The following is a 22,859-nucleotide window of genomic DNA, read 5'->3' on the forward strand; positions in this document are numbered from 1 at the left end:
GACAGCTGGATGTGGGAACGGCAGGAGTACACAGAACCATTCATGTTCCCAGACAGTCCCTATGTGGCAGGCTCTAGCTGTCTGTCTTTTAAGAAAAAGTGAGATAGAGAACTGTGATCCTCCTCCTCCCCCGTCCCACCAATTCTTGGGCTCAAGAGGTGAGCCGATGACCAGTTTCCAGCTTCACTGAATGTCAGGAGTGTCAGAGGTCAGCTTGTGAGACTGACTCAGCAGAGGCACTGGAATTTGTCCTGTAAGCGAAGGCTCCTCCCCAGGAACCGTGATGCCTCTGAATTCCAAGGATCCAGCTTAGCCAAAATCCTCTGTGGGGGAGGGAGCGTGTCTGTGCGCCTCCCCCAACGAGGCCCTTCTCATCTCCCTTTTGCCTTCCCAGGATCCTTAAGGTCTAAACAATGACTGTACAGCTTTGTTCCCAACCTGTTCCAACACGCATATGTGTGTGATATGTGCACATGTGCCCACGTAACATGAGTGTAACAGTCTAGGACTGGGAAGTCAGGAAAGAGGAGAAACAAGCTCTGGTTCTACGTTATGTTGTACTGTTCTTTTATGAAAACAGGTACTGAGTTGTTTTAAGTGCCTGCTTTGTGCTAGGCTCGTGTATGTTAACTCATTTAATACTCAGAACTCCCCTGTAAGATGGATATTTTACTTTCCATATTTATAGATGAAGAAAATGAGGTTCAAGGAGATTAAGTAATTTGCCCAAGGCCACACAGCTAGTAAGTGTCTGAGGCAGGATTTGGATCTAGGTCTGTCTGACTCCACAGCTCGTGCTTATGCCGCAACACCACACTGGTCCCAGGACCCACTGGTGGGACCATCAGGAGCAGAAAGGGAGGCTAGGGTGTCCCAAAATGTTCCCTAACTCTCCCTGATGTTGCCAGCTGGAATGTGAGTAGGGGACTGTGGACTGCCAGTAGAACAAAAGAACGAATACATCTGGGTCCTGGGGATGCTGGGTGGCGCAGATCATTCGGATGCTGGTTAGAGCCCCTCTTGCTCGTGTCTTGGAATTTCCCCAAGAGCAAGACCACTGGCCATCGGAGCCTGGCCCAGGTGGCCCACCTGCCTTCTGCTCCTTCCGGTCATCAGTCTTCTCTTTCCTCTTTCCTTCCATACTTGGTTCAGGCATCCTACAGCTTCTTCAGTCAAGAACATCTCGAAAATTCCTAGCGTGTCGTCTGACCCCAGACATGGAGACTAAGCTCCTCTTCATGACATCCCGGGTAAGCTAATGCACGTCAGCAGGAAGGGAAGCTGCAGGTGCTAGCTGGACTTTCTGGCTTCCGCCTGCAGATGTCTGGTGGAGGGCCGGTCAAGTGTGCAACTGGGCATAGAGCTAAGGATTGGGGATACAGTGTTGAGAAAGACATAACAGTTCCAGTTCCTACAAAGCTTTCAGTCTGTCTAAAGCAGTCATTAAACCAATACTTGTATACAAATAATGTAATTTACCATTGTGAAATGTGCTATAAAAGAGTAGAGTGTTCATTCTGTGAAACTCATGGTTCCTCTGCGTGCACCATGACCTCTCAGGAAGAGAGCTACAGCCTTTTGGTTTCCAAACGTGGCTGAATTATGACAGCATTGCTTGAGGAGCGTGTTAAAATACACCTTCCCGGACCTTACTCTCCCAGAGAATCTGACTGTGGCATCTGTATTTTTAACCCACTTTCCAGGCAGCAGCTTCTGTGCAGCTAGTCTGGCGTTAAGGAGCCACTGCTCTAGCCAGCTTTCAGTTTCCCAAGTCATCCAGGAGAACTGTCTAGATCTGGGCTGTTGCAATTTAAATTAGTTACAATTAAATAAAATTTAAAGTCCAGTACCTCAGTTTGAGCAGCTACATTTTAGGAGCTCAATAGGCACCACCGTTGCTGAATGTTCTGTTGGACTATGTTGATTTAGTTTTTGTTTTTGTGTTTTTTTTAACCTTTCTTGTCTCTATTTTGGTTGAATTGCGAATAGAAGAGGAAACCTAGGTCTTCCCCTTAGGAAGGGTTGCTATTTGTACCCACTTAGACTCCACTTAGGGGAAGGACTTGGCTGGAAGAAGGTTTGGAGAATCTCTGTGTTTTAGATAATGATCCTGTTAGGTCATTCAGCTTAGGAAAGTTTTCAGTCAGTGCTGAGTAGACAGCATTCTTTTTAAATCGAGGAAGAGTTAAATCAGGATGTCTTCCCAAAGGCAGAGAGACTTGAGAGACAATAGGAATTAATGACTAAGTCGTGGGAAGAAATTGAGGTCTAGGTCAAACCTAGAGTTGAAAGGTGCTCATTTCCCTCTGTCCAGAGATCCCACCCTCCCTTCCTAGCTCTTCTTTCTAACATTTCCTTCCCCCAAGGTGCGGTTTGGTCAACAAAAGCGATACCAGGATTGGTTCCAGCGCCAGTACCTGTCAACCCCAGACAGTCAGTCTCTGCGCTGTGACCTCATTCGCTACATCTGTGGAGTTGTCCATCCTTCCAATGAAGTGCTGAGTTCAGATATCTTGCCCCGATGGGCCATCATTGGCTGGCTGCTGACCACGTGCACGGTGAGGGGCTGGACGAGGGGCAGAGGCTACAGGGTGGTGACCCTCTCTCCCTCGTGTCCCACACCTCCATGCTTCCTCCTGACTCTCTGGGCCACCTGACCCCGAAGGGCCCCTCTTCACTCTCTGCCTCCTGAGTATCTCAGCCTTTGCCCTGCCTCCCGTCATATCTCCAGAAGTTTACTCACACTTTCATTTCCCATGTGAGTTTAGGGTTGAACAGTTTCATCTGAACCTTTACTGCCAGTATCCAGGCCTGGGTTTCTCAGGCATCCCTGCCTTTCCTGTTAGCTTCCAGAAACCACGTATGATTATTCCCCTGAAGTGTTCCTGACTCACATTCAGTTCTTGTGTTCCTTACACCCTTACCTCCGGGCCTTTTGGCGTCCACTCTGGACAGTTCCCTTCTCCCAGCAGGGCGAATCCACAGCAGAGCCATGTCCCTCCCAGAGTTTCCTCTCTGTGCCCGGGGTGGGAAACTGTTCTCTGGCATCTAGCTGCCCTCTGACCTCTCCTGACAGGGTTCCCCCTCCCCTGTCTGACTGGGTCCTTGGAATGTGCTGATTCAGATAGAACAGCAAGCTATGCCTAAGGGTCTTCCCTTCAGGAATGTGCCTGGGGAGCTCAACACAGGAAGCTGAGGGGCTAGTCTGAGTGTCTTAGCTTGGGGGTGATCAGGGGACCCCCAGGCCCAGATGTTCTCCTTGTGGGATCAAGAACCCAGACCAATCCCCAGCCCCTTGGTTGGTGAGACCTTATACACAGATTCGGGTGTCTTAACCCTGGGGGTGGTTCCACCCTGACTCACTAGAAACTTAATTTCGTGGATGGAGCAGTTATGTGGGCCCTAGAATCTGCCTTGGGCTTCTGCAGGGAGGGGAGCTAGTTGATGAAATTAGCCTCTTTTTTTCTCCTTTTTTTTTTTTCCAGTCAAATGTCGCTGCCTCTAATGCCAAGCTGGCTTTGTTTTACGACTGGCTGTTCTTTAGCCCAGACAAGGATAGCATTATGAACATAGGTATGTGACCAAGCCCAGGCAGCGCCACTCCCCAGCCCCCAGTGCTGCTGCCTGGTCTCCGTGGTAGTGGCCGTAAATGTCAGGGCAGCATGGTGTGGAGGCAGCTTATCTGCAGCAGTTCCGTTGTTCCTCACCCATGCTCCCTTGACCTAGAAGGAAAATTGCTTTGATGAGGCTGAGCGACCATTCCACCCCCTTGACCCCATAGCCTGACGTTCAGGCTTTGAGTGGGGAGGGCCAGGCAGAGGAAAAGCCTGTGCTATCTCCTGCCACCTCCCTCCTCCAAGCTGAATGCTGGGACGGGAAGGAAGATGAGGGCTGTGAACTGCTGTGGTGGAGTGTCTGCTCTTGGGTCTGCTCAGCAGAACTAGAGGGGGCAGGGAAGACATAGCTTTCCCTGGAGGCATTCGTATATATTGATAGCTTATTTTATGGGGACTCTCTGATGTGGGGGGACCCTTTAATTCCACGCGCTCCAGAACCAGCCATCCTGGTCATGCATCACTCCATGAAGCCCCACCCAGCCATCACTGCCACACTCCTGGACTTCATGTGCCGTGTAAGTGCCACAGCCCTTTTTTCTCCCCATGTCCGCCCAGCAGAGTTAAATGTGTGTCCTTCTAACCTTGGCAGTCAGTGAATAGGTCTTCCCAGTGCCCCTTGACTGTGGGAGCAGAACTGGGTCCTGGTCATGGGTCCTTGTCCCAAGTTAGTGAAGCTTCTCTCCCACATTCCCCCTGTCTCCAGTTGGATCTTTCCATGTGTCCATGGGGTTTCTTAGCCTCAGGGATGATGACTTCAGGTAAAATCCCATCTCCTGGAGGAGCACCCAGGTTGAGTAAGAGTTTCCCATTTTAACAGCGCAGGACAATTAGGAACATTCCAGTCCTTTCTGCAGCCATACCTCCCAGTGTTTCCCGAATGGAACCAAAGCTGCCTTTTAGATCTAGTTCAGCAGAACAGTCTGGATGGAAGGTCCTGCCCTGTGCTTATTTTCTGCTCCTCTTCCCTTCCAGATCATTCCCAACTTCTATCCCCCGCTGGAGGGCCACGTGCGGCAGGGTGTCTTTTCCTCCCTCAATCACATTGTGGAGAAACGGGTTCTGGCGTAAGCACTTCATGTGTCTGTGGGGCAGGGAAACCAGATCTTTTCTCCTTTCACTTGGTCAGCTTGGCCAGATGCTGCTCTCCCACTGCCGACCCTTTCCCTTGAGACGTATAGAACATACTGGCTCTCCCACAGGCTGCTAGGCATACGTCCTCTTGCCTCTTAGAGGAACTTCTCTCTTGCAGAGGGATTCAGATGCCTTCCCTGTGCCCCAGTGACCCTCCCCAGGGAGTATTGCCCAGTTGTACCGTTGGGCTTAGACTTGTTTATTGTTTAGTTCCACTTAGCGTTAGAAGTGAGGAGCTCTGATACTGACCTTCATTCATGTTCCCCATTAGGCATTTGGCTCCCCTCTTTGACAACCCTAAATTGGATAAGGAGCTGCGGGCAATGCTAAGGGAGAAGTTTCCTGAGTTCTGCAGCTCGCCCAGCCCACCTGTGGAAGGTATAGACCCGCCCAGGCCATCCCCGATTTCAGAAGAGGGAGGGAGACATCCAGGGTGCTCGGACTAGAACCCTGGTCTAGGGTATCGCGTACTCCATCTCTGTGACTCTCCAGTTCAGTTCCTCTTGCCCAGTTTTTTCCTTTATTCATTTTTATGTTGTCTTACTTATGTTGTCACCCTTTATGATGTCTCTGTCTTATCTGCTTTTCACTGACCTCCCTTGCTCTTTTAACTCCTCTTTTTTTTTTTTCACTGACCTCTCCTCAGTAGGTGGAAGGCCTTCATGGAATGTATGTTTATCTCACTTTAGCTTTGTCCATATTCTTTCTTCCCAGCCCCAGGCCCTGTCCTCTGATGAGAGGTCGTCATGTTGGGTCGCAAATCTTGCTTCCAATTCTAGGCAGCTCCCCTTCCTTTTTTGTTTTGGGGTAAGGGCTTAAGCTAGGCAGAGCTTTCCAACTTGGTTCTAAGTTAAAGAGCACTTGGGACTGTGCCTGATCTTATCTCCTGGCTGACCCTCAGCTGAGCATAGAGGCGTCAGGGTCTGTGCTGCTCTCATTGCTGGGAAAATCCCCCCCAAAAGCCCTGGAGAGTGGAGGACAAGATGCCTATCCTTTCAAGGTCCATGTTCCATTTAGGCCATGAGCTCCTTATCCTCCCACTTACCCTTTTGTCTCCCCTTCTCAAGAGCATGGGACACAGGAGGCCATCAAATGTCTTGTCTTTCTTTACTTCCAAGTCAAAATTGAGGAGCCAGTTTCCATGGAGATGGACAACCACATGTCAGACAAGGATGAGAGTTGCTATGACAACGCAGAGGCAGCCTTCAGTGACGATGAGGAGGATCTTAACAGCAAAGGTAGTCCAGACTTATGTCAGTCCTAGGAGGGCTAGCTGGCAGAAGCAGACTCTCTGCCCTCTCTGTGCCTCTGAGTTAGTTTTGTTATCAGTGTTCCTGGATGAGACTCCAGAACTTGACACTGAAGCAGGAGGGAAAAAAGGACAAGTGGTCCCTGCCTTTTCTTGCTTCCTGAGGCTAGAACATGCCACACTCAGGGAAGTGCTTCAGGCACTCAGTAGCTCTGAGTGAATGGTGCACACCCAGCTTGGGTCAGGGGGCCCAGACTGTTAGGGGGCTCTCTGTGCTTCTCATGTCTGGGCCGAGTAACTCCTTTCCTAAATCACTCCCTTCAGGGAAGAAGAGAGAGTTTCGCTTCCACCCGATCAAGGAGACAGTGGTGGAGGAACCAGTTGATATTACCCCTTATCTTGACCAGCTAGATGAGTCCCTGAGGGACAAAGTGCTCCAGCTCCAGAAGGGGAGGTGGGTGCCAGCCCTGGGTGTCTGCCTGGTATTTGGTGGGTGGCAGACTGGTAGGTTTGGAAGGGTTCTGGTGGGGGTGTGTGGAGAGGTGACTAAAGCTGCACAGGAGATGCCTTCTACAATTTAGGTTGCGGGGTCTGGGCTGGGAGGGGGCAGCCTTGTTCTGCAGCATGCCAGGCCCTCACTCCAAGGTTCTGAGTAGAAGAGCCTCCGGGACCGAAGCAGCACTGTGGGGACCCCCTGTCTTTGGCCTCTGCCCGGGGGGCCCTCCCCGCAGCCTGGATTCCCACAGAGCTCCTGAGTTTCGTCTGGGTGCACGCAAGTGTGCTTGTGCGCACATTCCGGGGGTGTGTCCCGCACTCGGCGCTCCTCCGTGTCCCTGAGATCTCCTCTCCCTTCTGCTCTGTAGTGACACCGAGGCCCAGTGTGAGGTCATGCAGGAAATCGTGGACCAGGTCCTGGAGGTGAGGAGGAAGCAGCCCAGCCCAGAGCCCCCCAGGCAGCTGACTCCCAGCTTCCCCTCCTCCGGATGGGTCCCTTCTGCTGGGGGTGGGCCCTGCTGATCCTGGAGCTGGAAGCAGATGAGCTCAGAGGCTCTGGGTAGTGGGGACAGTGAGGCTGGGTCTGGGTGGTGACAGTCTCTCCTCTTCTCACCACCCAGGAAGACTTTGACTCGGAGCAGCTGTCTGTCCTCGCTTCCTGCCTACAGGAGCTCTTCAAGGGCCACTTCCGAGGGGAGGTGCTGCCCGAGGAGATCACTGAGGAGTAAGGCTCATCTTTTCGGGCCCTTCCCACCCCCACCCCCACCCCCACCCCCACCCCCACCCCCACCCCCACCTCAGCCTCAGGAAGCTAGAGGTACGCTCTTAAGGCCCGAGTCTAAGAGGCACCTTGCTCAGGGCTCGAGGAAGATCATCTCCTCATTTGTTTTTCTTCTCACACATACTGACGCACTTAAACGAGGGTTTATTTTGCCTGCTGAACACCAAGCATCCTGGGTCAGTGGACTCGCCAACCCTCCCTGCATGTCCTGCCCTGCTGCTGCACCCAGCAGCCCCAGGTCTTTGCTGCTTCAGGTGGGATTGGACCCTTGCCTGGGACTCCCTGAAGGGCAAGAGTCTCACTTACAGTGACATCAACCAGACTGCTTCCATGTTAGGCCCCTGGTTTCTCTGTGAGCCAGCCTCTGGGGCAGCAGGAAGTTCCATACTCGTTAAGAAAGGAGCAGGCTGGCATCTGGCCTCAAGCTGGTCCTCCATACTAGCTGGCTGTAGCGCACCTTTCCTCCCCTGTCCTGCATGGACTCTCATATATCACCTTCGTCTTGTAGGTCCCTGGAGGAGTCTGTGGGGAAGCCTCTCTACCTAATATTTAGGTAAGCCTCTCTATCTGATGTTTAGGTCTCGCTGTAGGAGATGCTGCCCCCTCCACCGTCCCTGTCAGCACGCTTATGCTTCTGTCCTGGGGTAATGAGGCTGGTTCTCCAGAAAGGAGGGGTATGCAGTGGGCACAGGCAGCCATGCCCCCCAGCAGTGCCACAGGAGAGTCTGCCCCAGGTGAAGCTTCCCTCTGTGCTCCCGTCTCCCACTCCAGGAACCTGTGCCAGATGCAAGAAGACAACAGCAGCTTCTCTCTGCTTCTGGACCTTCTCTCTGAGCTATATCAAAAGCAGCCCAAGATTGGTTACCACCTACTGTACTACCTAAGGGCCAGGTGGGTGTGGTCCCGTGTAAGGTGTCAGGAAGCATCCTGGAGAGTGTCTCTCCTATCATGCCTGACACCCCAGCCCCCTTGGTTGTCATCACCAGAGCTCTGTGTGTGTCTGTGTGTGTGTAACAGTTTTAAAGTGTACAATTCAGTGGTTTTAGTATATTCATAAAGATACGTAACTATTGCTACTGTCTAATTTAGAATGTTTTCATCACCCGAAAAGGAAACTGCGTCCCTGTCAGCAGCCACTGTCCCATTCTCCCTCTCACCCAGCCCGTGTGCCACTGATCTGCTTTTCTGCCTCTGTAGGTCTACTTATTCTGGATAGTCATATAAATGGAATCATACAGTGTCTGATCTTTCATGACTGACTGTTTTCACTTAGCCCAGTGTTTTCGGGGTTTATCCCACTGTAGTGTGTGTCTGTGCTTCATTCTTTCTTATGACCAAGTAATCCAGTTTACGGACATCACCGCGATTTATGTACCCATTCACCTGCTGATGGTCATTTGGGTCGTTCCCACTTTTTTGTCCATTGTGACTAGAGCCGCTGTGAACACTCACATACAGATTTTTGCACGGACAGATGTTTCCAGTTTTCCCGAGTATATCCCTAGAAGTAGCATTGCTGCGTCCAGCGGTAACTGTTTTTACATCTGTGAGAATTGCCAGACTGCTCTCCAAAGTGACGCGAGCACTTTGTTTCCACCAGCATCGTGTGAGAGTTCTGATCTCTCCACGTGCTCCCCAACAGTTGTTGGCTTTCGCGTACAGCCAGCCTCATGGGCGTGAAGCGACATCTCATCCTTGCTTTGATTTGCGTCTCCCTGATGGCAAATGATGCTGAGCATTTTTTCATGTGCTTATTGGCCATTTGCATTTTCTTTGGGAAAAAACTCTGTTTCAGTCTCTGTTTTGCAATTGGGTATTTATCTTTTTCTTGTGGATTTTTAACAGTTCTTCAGATATTCTGTGTAGATGTTTTCTTATCAAATATATGGTTTGTAAACATTTCTTCCTATTCTGTAGGTTGTCTGTTCACTTTCCTGATGGTATCTTTTCAAACACAAAAGTTTTCAATGTTGATCAAGTCCTGTTTTTTTTGTTTTTTCTTTTGTCATTTGTGATTTACTCCTGTAAGAGTTATATAATTTCAATTCTTACATTTAGTCCTGTGACCCATTTTGAGTTAAGTCTTTTGCATATGGTGTGAGGTAGGTATCTGTGGAGAAGGCGATGGCACCCCACTCCAGTACTCTTGCCTGGAGAATCCCATGGATGGAGGAGTCTAGTGGGCTACAGTCCATGGGGTCTCGAAGAGTCAGACATGACTGAGCAACTTCACTTTCACTCTTCACTTTTCATGCATTGGAGAAGGAAATGGCAACCCACTCCAGTGTTCTTGGCTGGAGAATCCCAGGGACGGGGGAGCCTGGTGGGCTGCCGTCTATGGGGTCGCACAGAGTCGGACACGACTGAAGCGACTTAGCAGCAGCAGGTACCTGTAGGTATTATTGCCCTCGTTGCTTAGAGCCCAAAGCTTTCTCTAACCTGATATGAGCCCTGTCTCTTTTCCTGTTCTTTACTCTTACCAGGTAGTAACTTCACTGATTGTGGTTTGAGCCCTGTCTGGAACATGGGGGAGAGTTGGGGAGAAAGAGGAGTGTCTCCTGATTTCCATAGTCGCCAAGTCTCTGGGGAAGGCCAGGGCGGGCCATGAGACACATGAGCCCAGGGCATCCAGGGCAGCAAAGGGATTCTAGAGTGGGGGTCTACTTAGGGCTTGTTCGAAGCCAGGGTCAGGCTGCTGGCTGAGGCCCTCCTCGTCTTGCAGCAAAGCTGCCGCCGGGAAGATGAACCTGTATGAGTCATTTGCCCAGGCCACCCAGCTGGGCGACCTGCACACCTGCTTAATGATGGACATGAAGGCCTGCCAGGAGGATGACGTGCGACTGCTCTGCCACCTCACACCCTCCATCTACACAGAGGTCAGCACCTTGATCTGTGTCCCTGGGACGGCACGGCAGTGCTGCTGGGCTCGGGAGACTGCATCATCCCGTTGCACACAGCCCTCACCCTCCTCTCCCCTTCGCTGCTGGCCTCAGCAGGCCCCTTCTCCCACACCACAGCCGTCCCCTCCTGCCTCTTTCCATTATGTTGAAAAATGTCTAAAACCCACAGAGTTCTTGTCCTGTAAGCTGGGTCTGGGCCTGTCCACTTGTCCCCTCTGCTTTGGCCCCATCCTCTGGACTCAGGACAGACAGGGCTCGCAGCCAGATCCGTGTTCACATATTCAAGCTCTCTGGCCGTCGGATGGCCCTTCCAGTTCTCTCTCATTTCTTTCAAGACCAGGGCCTCTGTAGTGGAGACTCAGCTCTCATTTCCCTTGTTTACTAACAAGTCTCTAGGAATTGGGACATAGGAGGAGATAACAGCTCTTTTTCCTCCGCTTGGTGAGAGTTCCCAGGAACAGGGAAATCAGGGCACAGGGTGTGGGCATCACAGGAGAAAGTGTGATGCCAGCCAGACACCCAAGGGAGGAAGGGTGCTCATGCCCAGCACCCCTCCCCTCTCCAGAAGGGGCCCTGTGCACCGCACAACCCGCACCCTCCCCAAACACACACTGTCTGTACCTTCTTTGGCAGGGGTCAGCACACACTGGATTTCTTTGCTGCCAGAGATGCAAATGCTAATTCTTTTGTCACTTCATGCAGAACTAACATCATGTCCAGTCCCATTCAGCTCTCGCTTTGTCTCTAGGTAGCTCCCCATTCCTTTCCTTACACACTCGTACTCCCTGTGTGGACGCACACATTTAAAACCTTGGGTTCCTTAAGGATTAAATTCCCAGCCTCAGCTGCTGGGTCTTTGTTTAGAGATTTATGTCAGGACCCCACGTCTGGCTATCCCAGCATGCCCTGAGCGTGTAGGGAGTGGGGATGGGCTGTGAGGGGAAAGCTGAGGGGTGCACTTTGGACTTCTGCCTTTCTTTCCCTCTTTTCCTCCAGTTTCCAGATGAGACCTTGCGGAGCGGGGAGCTGCTCAACATGATCGTGGCTGTTATTGACTCAGCACAGGTGAACACAGAGCTGTCATCCCAAGAGGCCTGGGGACATGGGGCCCTGCTCCCTGCCCCCTGTCTGCAGAGAGGGAGTCCTGCTGACAGGCGCCCTGCTCCTGGCAGCCAATGTGTGTACCTTCGGCCCCAGGGGCTGGGAAGGAATGTGGAGCCCCAGGGCAGCAGGCTGGGTATAGGCCAGTCCTACTTGGAGTTCCCCTTATGCTTGGGGCATGCTTTGGGGGCACTCCTGTTCTTCAGGGAAACCCAGGGGACTGTTTTTCAGTTCTCTGTTGGTCTTCCTCTTGGCTCAGAACAAAAGTGGTCAGATCACTTCTAGTTGACCTTTCATGCATATGTGCCTACGAGGCTATAGCTTGGCTTGTGGTCCCTTCTCAGTCCTAAGCTGGGGTCCCATTTCTGCTCCGCCCCACAAGAGCCCTCCTACCTGTGCTTCTCCCCTCCCCACACCTGTAATCCAGCCTCCCATGGCCCTTACACCCTCAGCACAGGCTGGGATGGATCAGGGGCCCAGGCTACATCCAAGCGGAGAAGTTGCCTCTTCTCACTCTGCCATCAGGACATAAGGGATGGCTTTTTGTAACAGTTTTTGCTCCGAACAGGGGGGTCTGGTTCCCACTGAAGCCAGTTGCTCCTTTGCCAGTCCCCTAAGTCCTTCAGAGTCCCGGTGTCCATCGTGTGCCCTTTCCTTCCCATTCCTTTATGACGGGTTTCATTCACTTCCTCTGATTTTTTTCCTGAATGAGCTCTTCTGCTTCTCCTTCCATACTAGCTTCCTGGCCTCTTCTAAAACCAATGGTTTCTGCCTTCTTCCTCATCCCCTTTAGCTTCAGGAGCTGGTCTGCCACGTGATGATGGGGAACCTGGTCATGTTTCGAAAAGACTCAGTCCTCAATATACTCAGTAAGTGTGCCAACAAGCCCTGAGGTTCCCTGGGAGATGAGAGGGGTGGCAGCCCTGTGTACTTGTTCAGTTTCTCAGTTGTGTCCACCTGTTTGCGACCCGATGAACTGCAGCATGCCAAGCTTCCCTGTCCTTCACTATCTCCCAGAGGTGGTTGTGTACTTTCTAGTAACAGGAAAGCTGGCTCTGGGGCTGAGAATGAGGTAGAAGGTCCTTCCAGCCTGCCATGGGCCTTTGGCAGTATCTGTTTGGATCTGTTTTTTGGCTCTATAAAAGTTCCTTGACCTTCTAGCCTCAGGGTGATGAGAATACAGAAGCTACATGAAGGCTTTGGAAGTGTGCTTTGCAAAGGGAAAGTACCTGTGTTCTTAGGATCGCTGTTCCCACTCCTGTGGCACCCTTGTGTGAGGTGCCTGTAGTCAGTGGGTTGGCCTTCTATGTGTGTGTGTGACAGAATATGAATACGCGTGTCTCTTCTCTACTCAGTCCAGAGCTTGGACTGGGAAACCTTTGAGCAGTACTGTGCCTGGCAGCTCTTCCTGGCCCACAACATCCCCCTGGAGACCATCATCCCCATCCTGCAGCACCTCAAGTATAAGGGTGAGTAGGGTCGTGGGCGGGAAATGTCACTGGGGAGGAGAGGACACTCCAGGGCTTGGGCCTCCGGGCTTCTTTTTAGATCACCCAGATCCACAGCTCCCCTTCCCACCAGAGTGCCAAGTGCGGAAAGGCAGGCCCCCATCAGTCACTTCTGATCCTTAGGCGTGTCCTGCAGGCCCCTCCGAGCCAGGTGCTGAACTGGGCTCAGGTGGCGTGGGACTGGGGGTGGCTCTTCTGGTTTCTTGTTGAAGATTATCTTTACTCCCGCCAGTAGCTGCGGTTGGGGGATGGGAGGGGTGCCAGAGTTTCTTTCCGGAATTTTGCGTTCCTCTGAGCAGCCTCTGCCCTCCCCCGTAGAGCACCCAGAGGCCCTGTCCTGTCTGCTGCTTCAGCTCCGAAGAGAGAAGTGAGTTCTGCCCCCGCCCTGGGGGCTCTTTGGTCCCCACTCTGCACACACCAAGAGGCGCTGTCACAAAAGGGCTCCTGTCCTGCCCTTGGCTGCCGTGCGTTTTCCTGTTGTTGACATCTGCTTATTCCGCCCTTCCCCCAAAGTGATTTACAAATAAGCAGGTCCCCTGGGATCTGGGCTTCCTCTGGACTTTACCCCGCTGCCCACCAGGAGCTGCCCTCAGAGGTGGGGACCGGACATCCCTGTTTCCTGCTGCCGCAGCAGTTCTGACCCCCGGTGGCTCCTGCTCCCCTCCCCCACGCCCCTGAGGCCACCTCGAGTCCAGTCCTAGAGGAGGAAGGGCCAGAGTGGAGGAGCCACACACCATCCCTTCCCTTCCCTCACCCTGCAGGGCGGGCGGCTGAACGGGCGGGGCGTGGAGGGAGACCGGGCGGAGGAGGCCCCTCCCTCCGCCGCAGGCTCTGTTCCAAAACCCCAGGTGAATGGGGCAGCAGCTGTGCACCTTTTCCTTCCCACCTTCTCTCTCTCCTTCCACCTTTTCTCTCTCGGCTGAGAGACTGGAAGTGGCGCAGAGCTTCCTACAGGAAGTGGGAAAGGTGGAGGGCTGCATGTCCCTTCCTTGGGCTCGATAGCAGGGTGGCCCGCTGCTCCAGCGAGGCAGGGCACAGGCGGCACTCACGCCCCACAGGCTTGTCCTTTTGCCTCCCCGGCCACTTCCTGACTGCTCTGGGCAGCGTGGGGAGATTCAGTGGGGCTCCTTCCCAGCACACACACGCACCTCTGCTGCCACAGAAGCTGAGAAGTCTTGCTTCTTGTCTCCTGGCTTCCACAGAGGATGAAACCAGACATTCCTTGGCCCAAAGAGAAGAGGGAGAAGGATGTGAGAGTAGAAAGCTACCACAAGTCTGGGGTGGGACAGGGGTAGGGAGGCCAGGGTTCTGGGGGAAAGTCCATGAGAGAGCGCCAGGGGTTCCTGTGGTCAGCTGTGTGAGCCAGGGGCCCCTGCCCGCACCCCTCTCTTCCCCCCAGGCCCAGCGAGGAGATGGTGAAGATGGTGCTGAGCCGGCCCTGCCACCCTGACGACCAGTTCACCACCAGCATCCTGAGGCACTGGTGCATGAAGCATGACGAGCTGCTGGCTGAGCATATCAAGTCCCTGCTCATCAAGAACAACAGCCTCCCGCGCAAGAGGCAGAGGTGGGACCCTCCGCGCGCCCGCAGGCCGGCAGCAGGGCGGTCCAGTTTGGTCCCGGCCTGGCTTGCGGGCGACACCTAGTGGTGTGAAGCAGCCTGGCGTGCAGGACCACTGTGGCCCCTTCGCCTCTTTTTCTTGTGCCCGGTCTTTGGCCCCTGTTCTCAGCACACCTCCATTACCCTGCCCGGCCCCTCCCAGTCCTGCCCTCCCTTTCTCTGTAGGGGCTGCCTCTGTCCTAAGGAGGAACCCCAGTGGAGGGGCTGTCCATGCTTCTGGAGCCCGCACCCCAGGCTCAGACTCACTCTCCTGACTTCCCTGCAGCCTGAGGAGTTCCAGCAGCAAGCTGGCCCAGCTGACTCTGGAGCAGATCTTGGAGCACCTGGACAATCTGCGTCTCAACCTGACCAACACCAAGCAAAACTGTACGCTTCCCCGCCCTCTCCCGCGTGCGTGGCGCTGCCCTGACTCAGACCATCTGTGGATCCGGGTGGGGCAGCTCTCAGAAACCTCACTGCTCCCCTTCCCTGCTCTCCTTTCTCCCTCTAGTTTTCAGCCAGACCCCAATTCTGCAGGCTCTGCAGCACGTCCAGGCGAGCTGTGACGAAGCTCACAAGATGAAGTGAGGCTCCTTGCACTTGTGGCCTTGAGGAGTGGGAGAGGGCTTGGGCGAGGGTGGCCTGCTGGGGACACAGACTTAGTCTCCGGCAAGACCAGGTGCTTGAAAATAAATAAGAGACCCTGGCGTAAGGACAGAGACAAGGGTGGGAGGATGGCCCTGGGGCCAGGACGCCCACCCGCTGAGCGCTCCTTCTTCCGCTCAGGTTCAGCGATCTCTTCTCCCTGGCGGAGGAATATGAGGACTCTTCCACCAAGCCACCCAAGAGCCGGCGAAAAGCCGCTCTGTCCAGCCCCCGAAGTCGAAAGAATGCCACCCAGCCGCCCAACGCTGAGGAGGAGTCTGGCTCCAGCAGTGCCTCGGTGAGACCCCTGGCCAGGCATGCCACGCACGGATGCAGGGAGAGGCCGGGTGCGGGCGGAGCTGGGCCTGGCAGCTGCCCCTGCTAGCGACTCTTCCTCCTCTCTCTCCCAGGAGGAAGAAGACACAAAACCGAAGCCCACCAAGCGGAAACGGAAAGGGTCCTCTGCAGTGGGGTCTGACAGTGACTGAGGCCCTGTTCCCCATCCACCCCAAGTTGGACTGCCCTCCCCTCCTTGGTGAATCAGAGGTTAACAGGGGCTGGGGAGATCGTAGGGGAAGCAGCCTGTCCCCATCCCAGAGCTCACCCGGGGAGAAGGACGAGCTGCCTCCTGGAGCTCAGCCCTCAGGAGAAGCTGCCATGCAGCCCCAGCCCCACCCCCTCCTCTCTGGGGCCCGCAGCCCCGGCACTGCTGCTCCCCCTGAAACTCCCACTGAAGCCAGAGGCTGTGCGAAGCCTGGACTGTGGAGGAAGTCCTCGCCCCCTCCCCCAGCCTCCCCAAAAGCTATTTCAATAGAGGAGAGAAAATGGCCAAGGGGCAGCTGGCCACAGAGGCTAGGGTGAGAGTAAAAACTGTGTGCGCGCCCTTCCCCGCTCCCCTTTCAGGTCTTGATCTGCTCTGAACAGGCATTTTATAGTTGCTCTCTGTACATCGGTGTGAAATGAGCATTTAATCTGTGATGTGCTCACATCGCCTTTTCCTCTCCGAGGGCCAGATGCCACAGGTGTTCAGAAAGGAATCTGAGAGGGAGGCCACAGCCCCACCCCGGGTGCCCTGGAGGCTTGTGCTGACCCGAAGTCGGCACCTCACCTCACGCTGGGCCAGAGCCCTGGGAGCCCCAGAGACATGTTCCACAGAACTGTCTAATGGCTCCATTTCCTTGGATCTGTCTTTTCTTTTTCTTTTTTTGGCAGAGATAATCGCATTTTAAAAGTTGTTTTTAAATGACAATAAAACAAGCCAGAACCTCTTCTGTGCCAGAGTTGCTGCCCGCATTTACCCTGTGTATGTACCAGTGGTCTTGATTTAATTGGCACCCTTCCCCTTCTCGCTCCCTGCCTGCCCCCTTCTTGTCGAGTAGGAGGGACTTGGCTTTAACCCCCACATCCTTCTTGCTGCTGCTGGCTGTGCAGGCCAGGTGCTGACGTGTCCAGGCAGAAATCGATGCTGTACCATCTCCCAGAAGCCTGTCTGTCCTTATCCATCTCTCATGAAACTAGAGGCTTCCAGAAACTTCCAGAATGCTAGTGTTACATTGGTGGTGTAGTGGTGAGCATAGCTGCCTTCTAGAAGCTAGTGTGTCATACTCTAATGCTTACCAGCTACTGCAGGACCACCTGCTTGGGCTGGGGTTGCTAATATGTGTGCCTGGTGTAGAGAGTTCAGATACCTGAGAGAAGGAACCCTCTTCCTGTCTAGCCACTTGCCCATCCGTGTGTACCATCAGAAGAGCTCCTTGGCTCTGCTTTTGTTCCGCTGCTGTCCTCGGAGCTTGAGTGGCCGGCTGAAGAGAAAGGAGTGAAGTCTGGGTTGACTGCAGACAGCTCCTCCTGTTAAGCCGGCAAATTTGTCTTTTACAGAATCCAGGTTTCCCCATCCCTCAAAGCTGCTGCTCCTTCCTTTGAAAGCTTAAACTGCCGGAGGCCTCTTTTCCTTCCCCTCTCTAGTTCCCCTGTTTCCTCTGCCCCAATTAAAACCAGGATGGAAAGCATTCGCTGGCTAGCCCCAATTATTGTCCCTTTGCCCAAAGGGAGGGGCTTCTGCCTCCGTGGCCCCTCCAGAAATCTGGCTGGCTGGGCCCCCACCTCTCCCCTACTTCACTCTCGGCCCCCACCCATCTCCTGGGGTTGCTACCGCCGGCGGCTGGAGGGAGGGCATGGGTCTGGCCTCTGGCCGACGTGCCATGCCGCAACTTGCAGCACCATGTGGGCAGGAGGCCGAGTCCAGTCTTCTGGGAGAGTAGTGCCACCCTCCCGTCGTCCGGTGACAATGAGAGGAAAAGGGGGACGATGGACTTGGCTCTTAGTGCCCGGGCGCTCTGACCGGGCGTCCAAAGTCCAGCCAGACGTCTAGACTGTCCTAGAGAAAACCTTGAAACAGACCCGACCCGACCCTGGGGTTTAGAGAAGGCTTGAGCGCCGCCCAGGAGCTGGTAGGGTGCGGGCCGCGAGGTCCGGGAGGGAGCGCGCCTGGGGCGGAGCGTAGCTCTGGGAAGGGCCAGGCTGCGGGGCCGCCCCCCACTAGCACTCCTCCTGGGCCTCCGCACTTCGCCCGTGGGGAGGGGGGCTGGGTGGGAAGGGGCGTATGCCAGCGCGCGCGCTCCCGGGAAGGAGAGATCTGAGCGCTAGACCAGCGGCTCCAGTTTGTCGGAAGGGAGTATCGGGCCTGTCTGCGAGCTGCTGAGGCCAGACCAGGCCGAGCGGAGGAAGCGGGCACCATGGCCTCTCTCCTGCTGCTACCCCTGCTGCTGCTGCTGCTGCTGCTGCCGCTGCTGCCACTGCGCCTGTGGTCGCAGTTGCGCTGGCTCGCGGCAGACTTGGCCTTCACGATGCGCGCCCTACGCTGCAAACGGGCCCTTCGAGCGCGCGCTCTGGCCGCGGCTGCCGCCGACCCAGAAGGTCCCGAGGGGGGCTGCAGCCTGGCCTGGCGCCTCGCGCAGCTGGCCCGGCAGCGCCCGGCGCACACCTTTCTCATTCACGGCGCGCAGCGCTTTAGCTACGCGGAGGCCGAGCGCCACAGCAACCGGGCTGCGCGCGCCTTTTTGCGCGCGCGAGGCTGGGACGGGGGACTCGGCGGCGGCGGCACGGGGGGCGCCAGGGAAGGCGAGCGGGCGGCGCACTGCGCGAGAGACCAGGCGGCCGGAAGCGGCGCGGCGCGGGCCGTGCGGGAAGGGGATGGCGCGGCCCCTCTGGCACCTGGGGCCACCGTGGCGCTGCTGCTCCCCGCCTGCCCAGAGTTCCTGTGGCTCTGGTTCGGGCTGGCCAAGGCCGGCCTGCGCACGGCCTTTGTGCCCACCGCTCTGCGCCGGGGTCCCCTACAGCACTGCCTCCGCAGCTGCGGCGCCCGCGCGCTGGTGCTGGCGCCAGGTAAGGACCGAGCGCCCGACCGGCGGGGCGGGGCCAGCCACGGAAAGGGGCGTGCCGAGGGCCGAGCCGGAGTGGGCCCTCTCCAAGGGGTTCGGAAGCGGCGCGGAAGAGTTCTTCGGGCTTGTGACGGGAGGCTGCTGGGCCTCTCTCTGGTTTCCCAAAGATTTCCCAAGACTTGGGCTCCAGGTCCCAGGCCCATGATGGGACGTCGGTTCTGTCCTCTTCAGCCTTCCTTACTCGGGAACTGTGCGAGTCGGGGGTGGGGGCACAAATGGGGTAAAGTGTGGGGAGGCTTCCGGGTCGGGTAGAACTGCGGGGCTGTGCTTTCCCTCCCCGTCCAGAATTCTTGGAGTCCCTGGAGCCTGACCTGCCGGCCCTGAGAGGCATGGGGCTTCACCTGTGGGCTGTGGGCTCTGACACCCGTCCTGCTGGAATCAGCGATTTTCTGGCCGAGGCCTCAGCTGAAGTGGATGGGCCAGTGCCCGGGTACCTGTCTGCCCCCCAGAACATGACGGACACGTGCCTGTATATCTTCACCTCCGGCACCACAGGTGAGGATATTCACCTCCCAGAATCTAAAGCCAAGGAAGGCAGGGGCCTGGGAACAGGAACTATGACCTCCTTAGTTCCTAGGCCCCTCCTCCACAGCCCCCAGAGAGAAGGGTGATCCCAGGGCCAGTATCCCCTACCTCAGCAGTCCTCCCACGCCTCTTCATTGCTCCACGTCCCTGAACGTCCCTCATTTCTGGGACATCCTGGCCTGCCTTCTCAGTTTCAGCCTTGCCTCTGCCTCTTGCTGTGGCAAAGAGGGAGACAAGGCTTGGGTTCAGACCCTTCCCTGACCTCCCCCACCCCCACCCCCAGGCCTCCCCAAGGCTGCTCGGATCAGTCACCTGAAGGTCCTGCAATGCCAGGGGTTCTACCAGCTGTGCGGTGCCCACCAGGAGGATGTGATCTACCTCGCCCTCCCACTGTACCACATGTCCGGCTCCCTGCTGGGCATCGTGGGATGCTTGGGCATTGGTCAGTCTCCCCCACCGCAACCCCTCATTCAGCCCCGTGGCAAGTGTTTATGCCAGCAAACCTCTAAGTACCTACTGTGGTGTGCTCACCTGGGGGTGCTTCCTGGGCCCTTCAGGGTAGAGAATGGAGAGGAAGGAGGCTGGGTCTCCTCTCCAGGAGCTCCTGCTTCAGTGGAGAAGCATCACCTGCACAGACCTACAGGCTGAGCAACCAGGGGGGCACGCAGTTCACGGAACTCCAGGCTCCAAAGGCTAGGGGATGGGAGGGCTGTGGAGCGCAGGAAGGGGCAAATGGAGAAGAGGGTTGGGACCTGGGGGCAGGGTTCAGAGAGTGGACTGCGTGAGGATGAAAGTGGGGACAGGGCGCTAACCTCCCTAAATTACAGGTGGGAAGGACGAGGGCCAGCTTGGCCTGTGGCGAGTATGAATGCCACAGCCTGGTGTTTCAGGGAATTACACTATGGCGAAGGCTGGTGTCTGGGAAGAAGGGAGTCAGGACCCCACGCCCCCTCCAGCTATAAGCTCACCTCCTTCCTTCCTCCTCTCCCCCCCCGATCCGGGCAGGGGCCACAGTGGTGCTGAAGTCCAGGTTCTCGGCCGGCCAGTTCTGGGAGGACTGCCAGAAGCACAGCGTGACAGTGTTCCAGTACATCGGGGAGTTGTGCCGGTACCTTGTCAACCAGCCCCCGGTGCGTGGGCGCAGGTCCCGGGCAGAGCCACGGCGGCAGGGAGGTGGGCAGTTGGCAGGGGCCACTGAGACCGTTGTCTGAGAGTCAGAGAAAGGAAGCAAAAAGAAGAAAATGGAAGGGGGAGAAGGAGCCTGGGCGGTCGGACCCGGATGCTTAGGGCACCTGAAGGAGGTCGCAGTGAAGGGCGTCGAGGAGAACGGGAAACAGGGCTCCAGCCCGGGGAGCTGGCTGGCATCCGGAGGCTGAAGCTCCTGCTGCTCTCCCCACCTGTCTCAGAACAAGGCAGAACGTGGACATAAGGTCCGACTGGTGGTGGGAAGTGGGCTGCGGCCGGACACCTGGGAGCGCTTTGTGCGGCGCTTCGGGCCCCTGCAGGTGCTGGAGACGTATGGGCTGACTGAGGGCAACGTCGCCACTTTCAACTACACTGGACAGCAGGGTGCTGTGGGGCGCGCCTCCTGGCTCTACAAGGTGAGTCACAGGAGGAAGCCAGGAAATCTGGGGGATAGTGGGGAGGGGCTCATGGACCGGAAGTGACCCAGTCCCTGGGTCTCCCTTCCCCCAGCATGTCTTCCCCTTCTCTTTGATTCGCTATGATGTCGCCACAGGGGAGCCAGTTCGGGATACCCAGGGGCACTGTGTGGCCACGTCTCCAGGTTTGTGTCCAGGTGGGGTGGGCGGGGGTGGTGTACGTGGAGAATGGCGTGGGAGGTGGCCACCCCTGACCCCGGTGGCTCTGCCAGGTGAGCCAGGCCTGCTGGTGGCCCCTGTAAGCCAGCAGTCGCCATTCCTGGGCTATGCTGGGGGGCCAGAGCTGGCCCAGGGAAAGCTGCTGAAGCACGTCTTCCGGCCTGGGGATGTTTTCTTCAACACCGGGGACCTGTTAGTCTGCGACAACCAGGGCTTTCTTCGCTTCCATGATCGTACCGGAGATACTTTCAGGTACCTGCCCCTCACTTTCTGATTCTTCTCCTGGGCATCTGAATCTCTGGGACCCAAACCCTCTAAACCTCTACTGTGCACCAACCCAGCTTCTCACCTGATCTCTCCTCTCCAGCCTCCAACTTCTTCCCCGAGACCATCTGGCACCTCGCCCTCATCCCAGCCTCTTTGTCTCCCCACCAAGCTCAGGAGGCCCTGCCCCCTGACTCCCAGTTTCCCATCTCTGGCAGGTGGAAGGGGGAGAATGTGGCCACCACCGAGGTGGCCGAGGCCTTGGAGGCCCTGGACTTTCTTCAGGAGGTGAACGTCTACGGAGTCACCGTGCCAGGTGCCCAGGCAGTGGGGAGGGGCACCAGGCCCACCATGCGGAAGTGGTGTTACATCGGGTACAGGGAGCAGAGGGCCTCGTGGGGGTCAGCTCCCACAGCTGACCCTGCCCCCCACACCCACCAGGGCATGAAGGCCGGGCTGGGATGGCGGCCCTGGCTCTCCGTCCCCCCCACTCTTTGGACCTTGTGCAGCTCTATGCCCATGTTTCTGAGAACTTGCCACCGTATGCCCGGCCTCGATTCCTAAGGCTCCAGGTAAGCAGCCTCCCCTGCTCTGACCCTTTACCTCACCCTGTATATCTGCAGCAGTCACTGGCTCCCAAACCCCACCAGAGGACCCCCACGTAACATACTCTGTGAAGAGAAAAAGCAGTGCCTGCCCAGACACGTGCTTTTCACCCCCACTTCGTCCTTCAGGCCTGGCCCCTTCCCTTCCCTGTCACCCCCTCCTCTAAACCTGGGCTTCATCTCCTCTTTCCCCAGACCTACCCCTCCACAAAACTCAGGCAGTTCCCCCGAACCACTGGGGCAGAATCCCCCTTCCTTCAGCCTCCTCTGGCCTCCCCTTCCCCAGGAGTCCCTGGCCACCACAGAGACCTTCAAGCAGCAGAAGGTTCGGATGGCAAAAGAGGGCTTTGACCCAAGCGCGCTGTCCGACCCGCTCTACATTCTGGACCAGGCCAGGGGCGCCTACCTGCCACTCACGCCTGCCCGGTACAGCGCCCTGCTGGCCGGGGACCTTCGCATCTGAGCACCCCCATGCCAGCACACTCGACAGGGGGGCCCTGTGGGCTGGGGAACTGCTGTTAGGGATCTTTTCTATACCAGATTTGTAACCTTATTCTGTAATAAACATGACCAGAGCTCCTCTGGCTCTGTCTGCTCTACAGTATCCACTTTCCCGTCTGTTTGTGGAACTGCTTTTCTCACTGACATTTTCTCCCGGTCGGAGCCGCAGGCGCTCCTGCCCAGACTCTGGGCCTGAGCTCAGTGTCTGGACCTCAGTGTTTTTCCTCTCAGATGACCCCGGGTGATCCTTGTCCCTGGAAAACCCCTGATGACTGATGTCTGTGCTGTGGGTATTCTGTCCCAGTTTCACTCCCTGAGCGTGGGGCCCCCACTGCTTCCTCTGGGGAGCTCGAGGTCCCAAGGGGTTCGCTCAAATGGCCTAAGTGGACAGAGGTTTGGAAACACTGCCCCCTGTGGGCAGCCAAACATCTCCAAAAACTCACCTGTGGTTGGGGCCGGGGGAAGGGTCTTAAATGGGCAAAACAGAGGCTTCATTTTGGGGGAAACGACCCTCCAGACACCCCTCACCCCTCAAAACTGGCTTTGTTATCCATTCCCTGAAGGGGAGGGGTGCGGCCTCTCAGTGCAACTCAGATGTTCCGAATCTTACCCACAGTTAGTCCTGTATTCCCAGAAGCAGCAGTACAGTTTCTGGGGAGAGTTTGCCTGAAAGCCCT

The 22,859-nt window shown here is 56.0% G+C and overlaps 2 protein-coding genes across 5 annotated transcripts in view; both read left to right on the forward strand.

Moving 5' to 3' along the window:
* The window catches only part of INTS3 (integrator complex subunit 3), a 39,525-nt gene extending 23,230 nt beyond the window's left edge, over positions 1-16,295 (forward strand). The window contains exons 9-30 of the mRNA XM_004002534.6: positions 1,153-1,250; positions 2,367-2,558; positions 3,486-3,573; positions 4,053-4,132; positions 4,590-4,681; positions 5,020-5,126; positions 5,867-5,986; positions 6,322-6,451; positions 6,861-6,915; positions 7,113-7,216; positions 7,782-7,826; positions 8,045-8,164; positions 9,996-10,149; positions 11,170-11,238; positions 12,068-12,143; positions 12,630-12,743; positions 13,101-13,149; positions 14,182-14,349; positions 14,669-14,769; positions 14,894-14,966; positions 15,169-15,325; positions 15,438-16,295. Of these exons, the coding sequence (XP_004002583.1) occupies positions 1,153-1,250; positions 2,367-2,558; positions 3,486-3,573; positions 4,053-4,132; positions 4,590-4,681; positions 5,020-5,126; positions 5,867-5,986; positions 6,322-6,451; positions 6,861-6,915; positions 7,113-7,216; positions 7,782-7,826; positions 8,045-8,164; positions 9,996-10,149; positions 11,170-11,238; positions 12,068-12,143; positions 12,630-12,743; positions 13,101-13,149; positions 14,182-14,349; positions 14,669-14,769; positions 14,894-14,966; positions 15,169-15,325; positions 15,438-15,515 (2,270 nt within the window). The 3' untranslated portion in view covers positions 15,516-16,295. The remainder of the gene's footprint in view (positions 1-1,152; positions 1,251-2,366; positions 2,559-3,485; positions 3,574-4,052; positions 4,133-4,589; positions 4,682-5,019; positions 5,127-5,866; positions 5,987-6,321; positions 6,452-6,860; positions 6,916-7,112; positions 7,217-7,781; positions 7,827-8,044; positions 8,165-9,995; positions 10,150-11,169; positions 11,239-12,067; positions 12,144-12,629; positions 12,744-13,100; positions 13,150-14,181; positions 14,350-14,668; positions 14,770-14,893; positions 14,967-15,168; positions 15,326-15,437) is intronic.
* A 1,376-nt stretch (positions 16,296-17,671) lies between these two features.
* Positions 17,672-22,285, forward strand: SLC27A3 (solute carrier family 27 member 3). 4 transcript variants are annotated; one of them, XM_012182010.4, is made up of 10 exons: positions 17,672-18,411; positions 18,753-18,962; positions 19,276-19,434; positions 19,998-20,122; positions 20,399-20,593; positions 20,688-20,778; positions 20,866-21,064; positions 21,295-21,392; positions 21,518-21,648; positions 21,968-22,285. In XM_012182010.4, the coding sequence occupies exons 1-10, from the start codon at positions 17,763-17,765 to the stop codon at positions 22,142-22,144; spliced, it is 2,034 nt and encodes a 677-aa protein (XP_012037400.2). In that variant the 5' UTR covers positions 17,672-17,762; the 3' UTR covers positions 22,145-22,285. The 4 variants fall into 4 exon arrangements, with proteins under 4 accessions (XP_012037400.2, XP_042110198.1, XP_060258219.1 ...); XM_042254264.2 differs by having other exon boundaries at positions 21,877-22,145; XM_060402236.1 differs by having other exon boundaries at positions 20,688-21,064.
* The last annotated feature ends 574 nt before the right edge of the window (positions 22,286-22,859 follow it).

Source organism: Ovis aries, chromosome 1 (assembly GCF_016772045.2).
Source record: "Ovis aries strain OAR_USU_Benz2616 breed Rambouillet chromosome 1, ARS-UI_Ramb_v3.0, whole genome shotgun sequence".
In the NCBI taxonomy this organism is placed as follows: domain Eukaryota; kingdom Metazoa; phylum Chordata; class Mammalia; order Artiodactyla; family Bovidae; genus Ovis; species Ovis aries.

Coding starts and splice junctions, on each gene's coding strand:
- SLC27A3 (XM_060402236.1), top strand. CDS start 17,763: ATGGCCTCTCTCCTGCTGCTACCCCTGCTGCTGCTGCTGCTGCTGCTG. Junction 19,435..19,997: donor CGTGGGATGCTTGGGCATTG/GTCAGTCTCCCC, acceptor CGATCCGGGCAG/GGGCCACAGTGGTGCTGAAG. Junction 21,649..21,967: donor CTCGATTCCTAAGGCTCCAG/GTAAGCAGCCTC, acceptor CCCCTTCCCCAG/GAGTCCCTGGCCACCACAGA.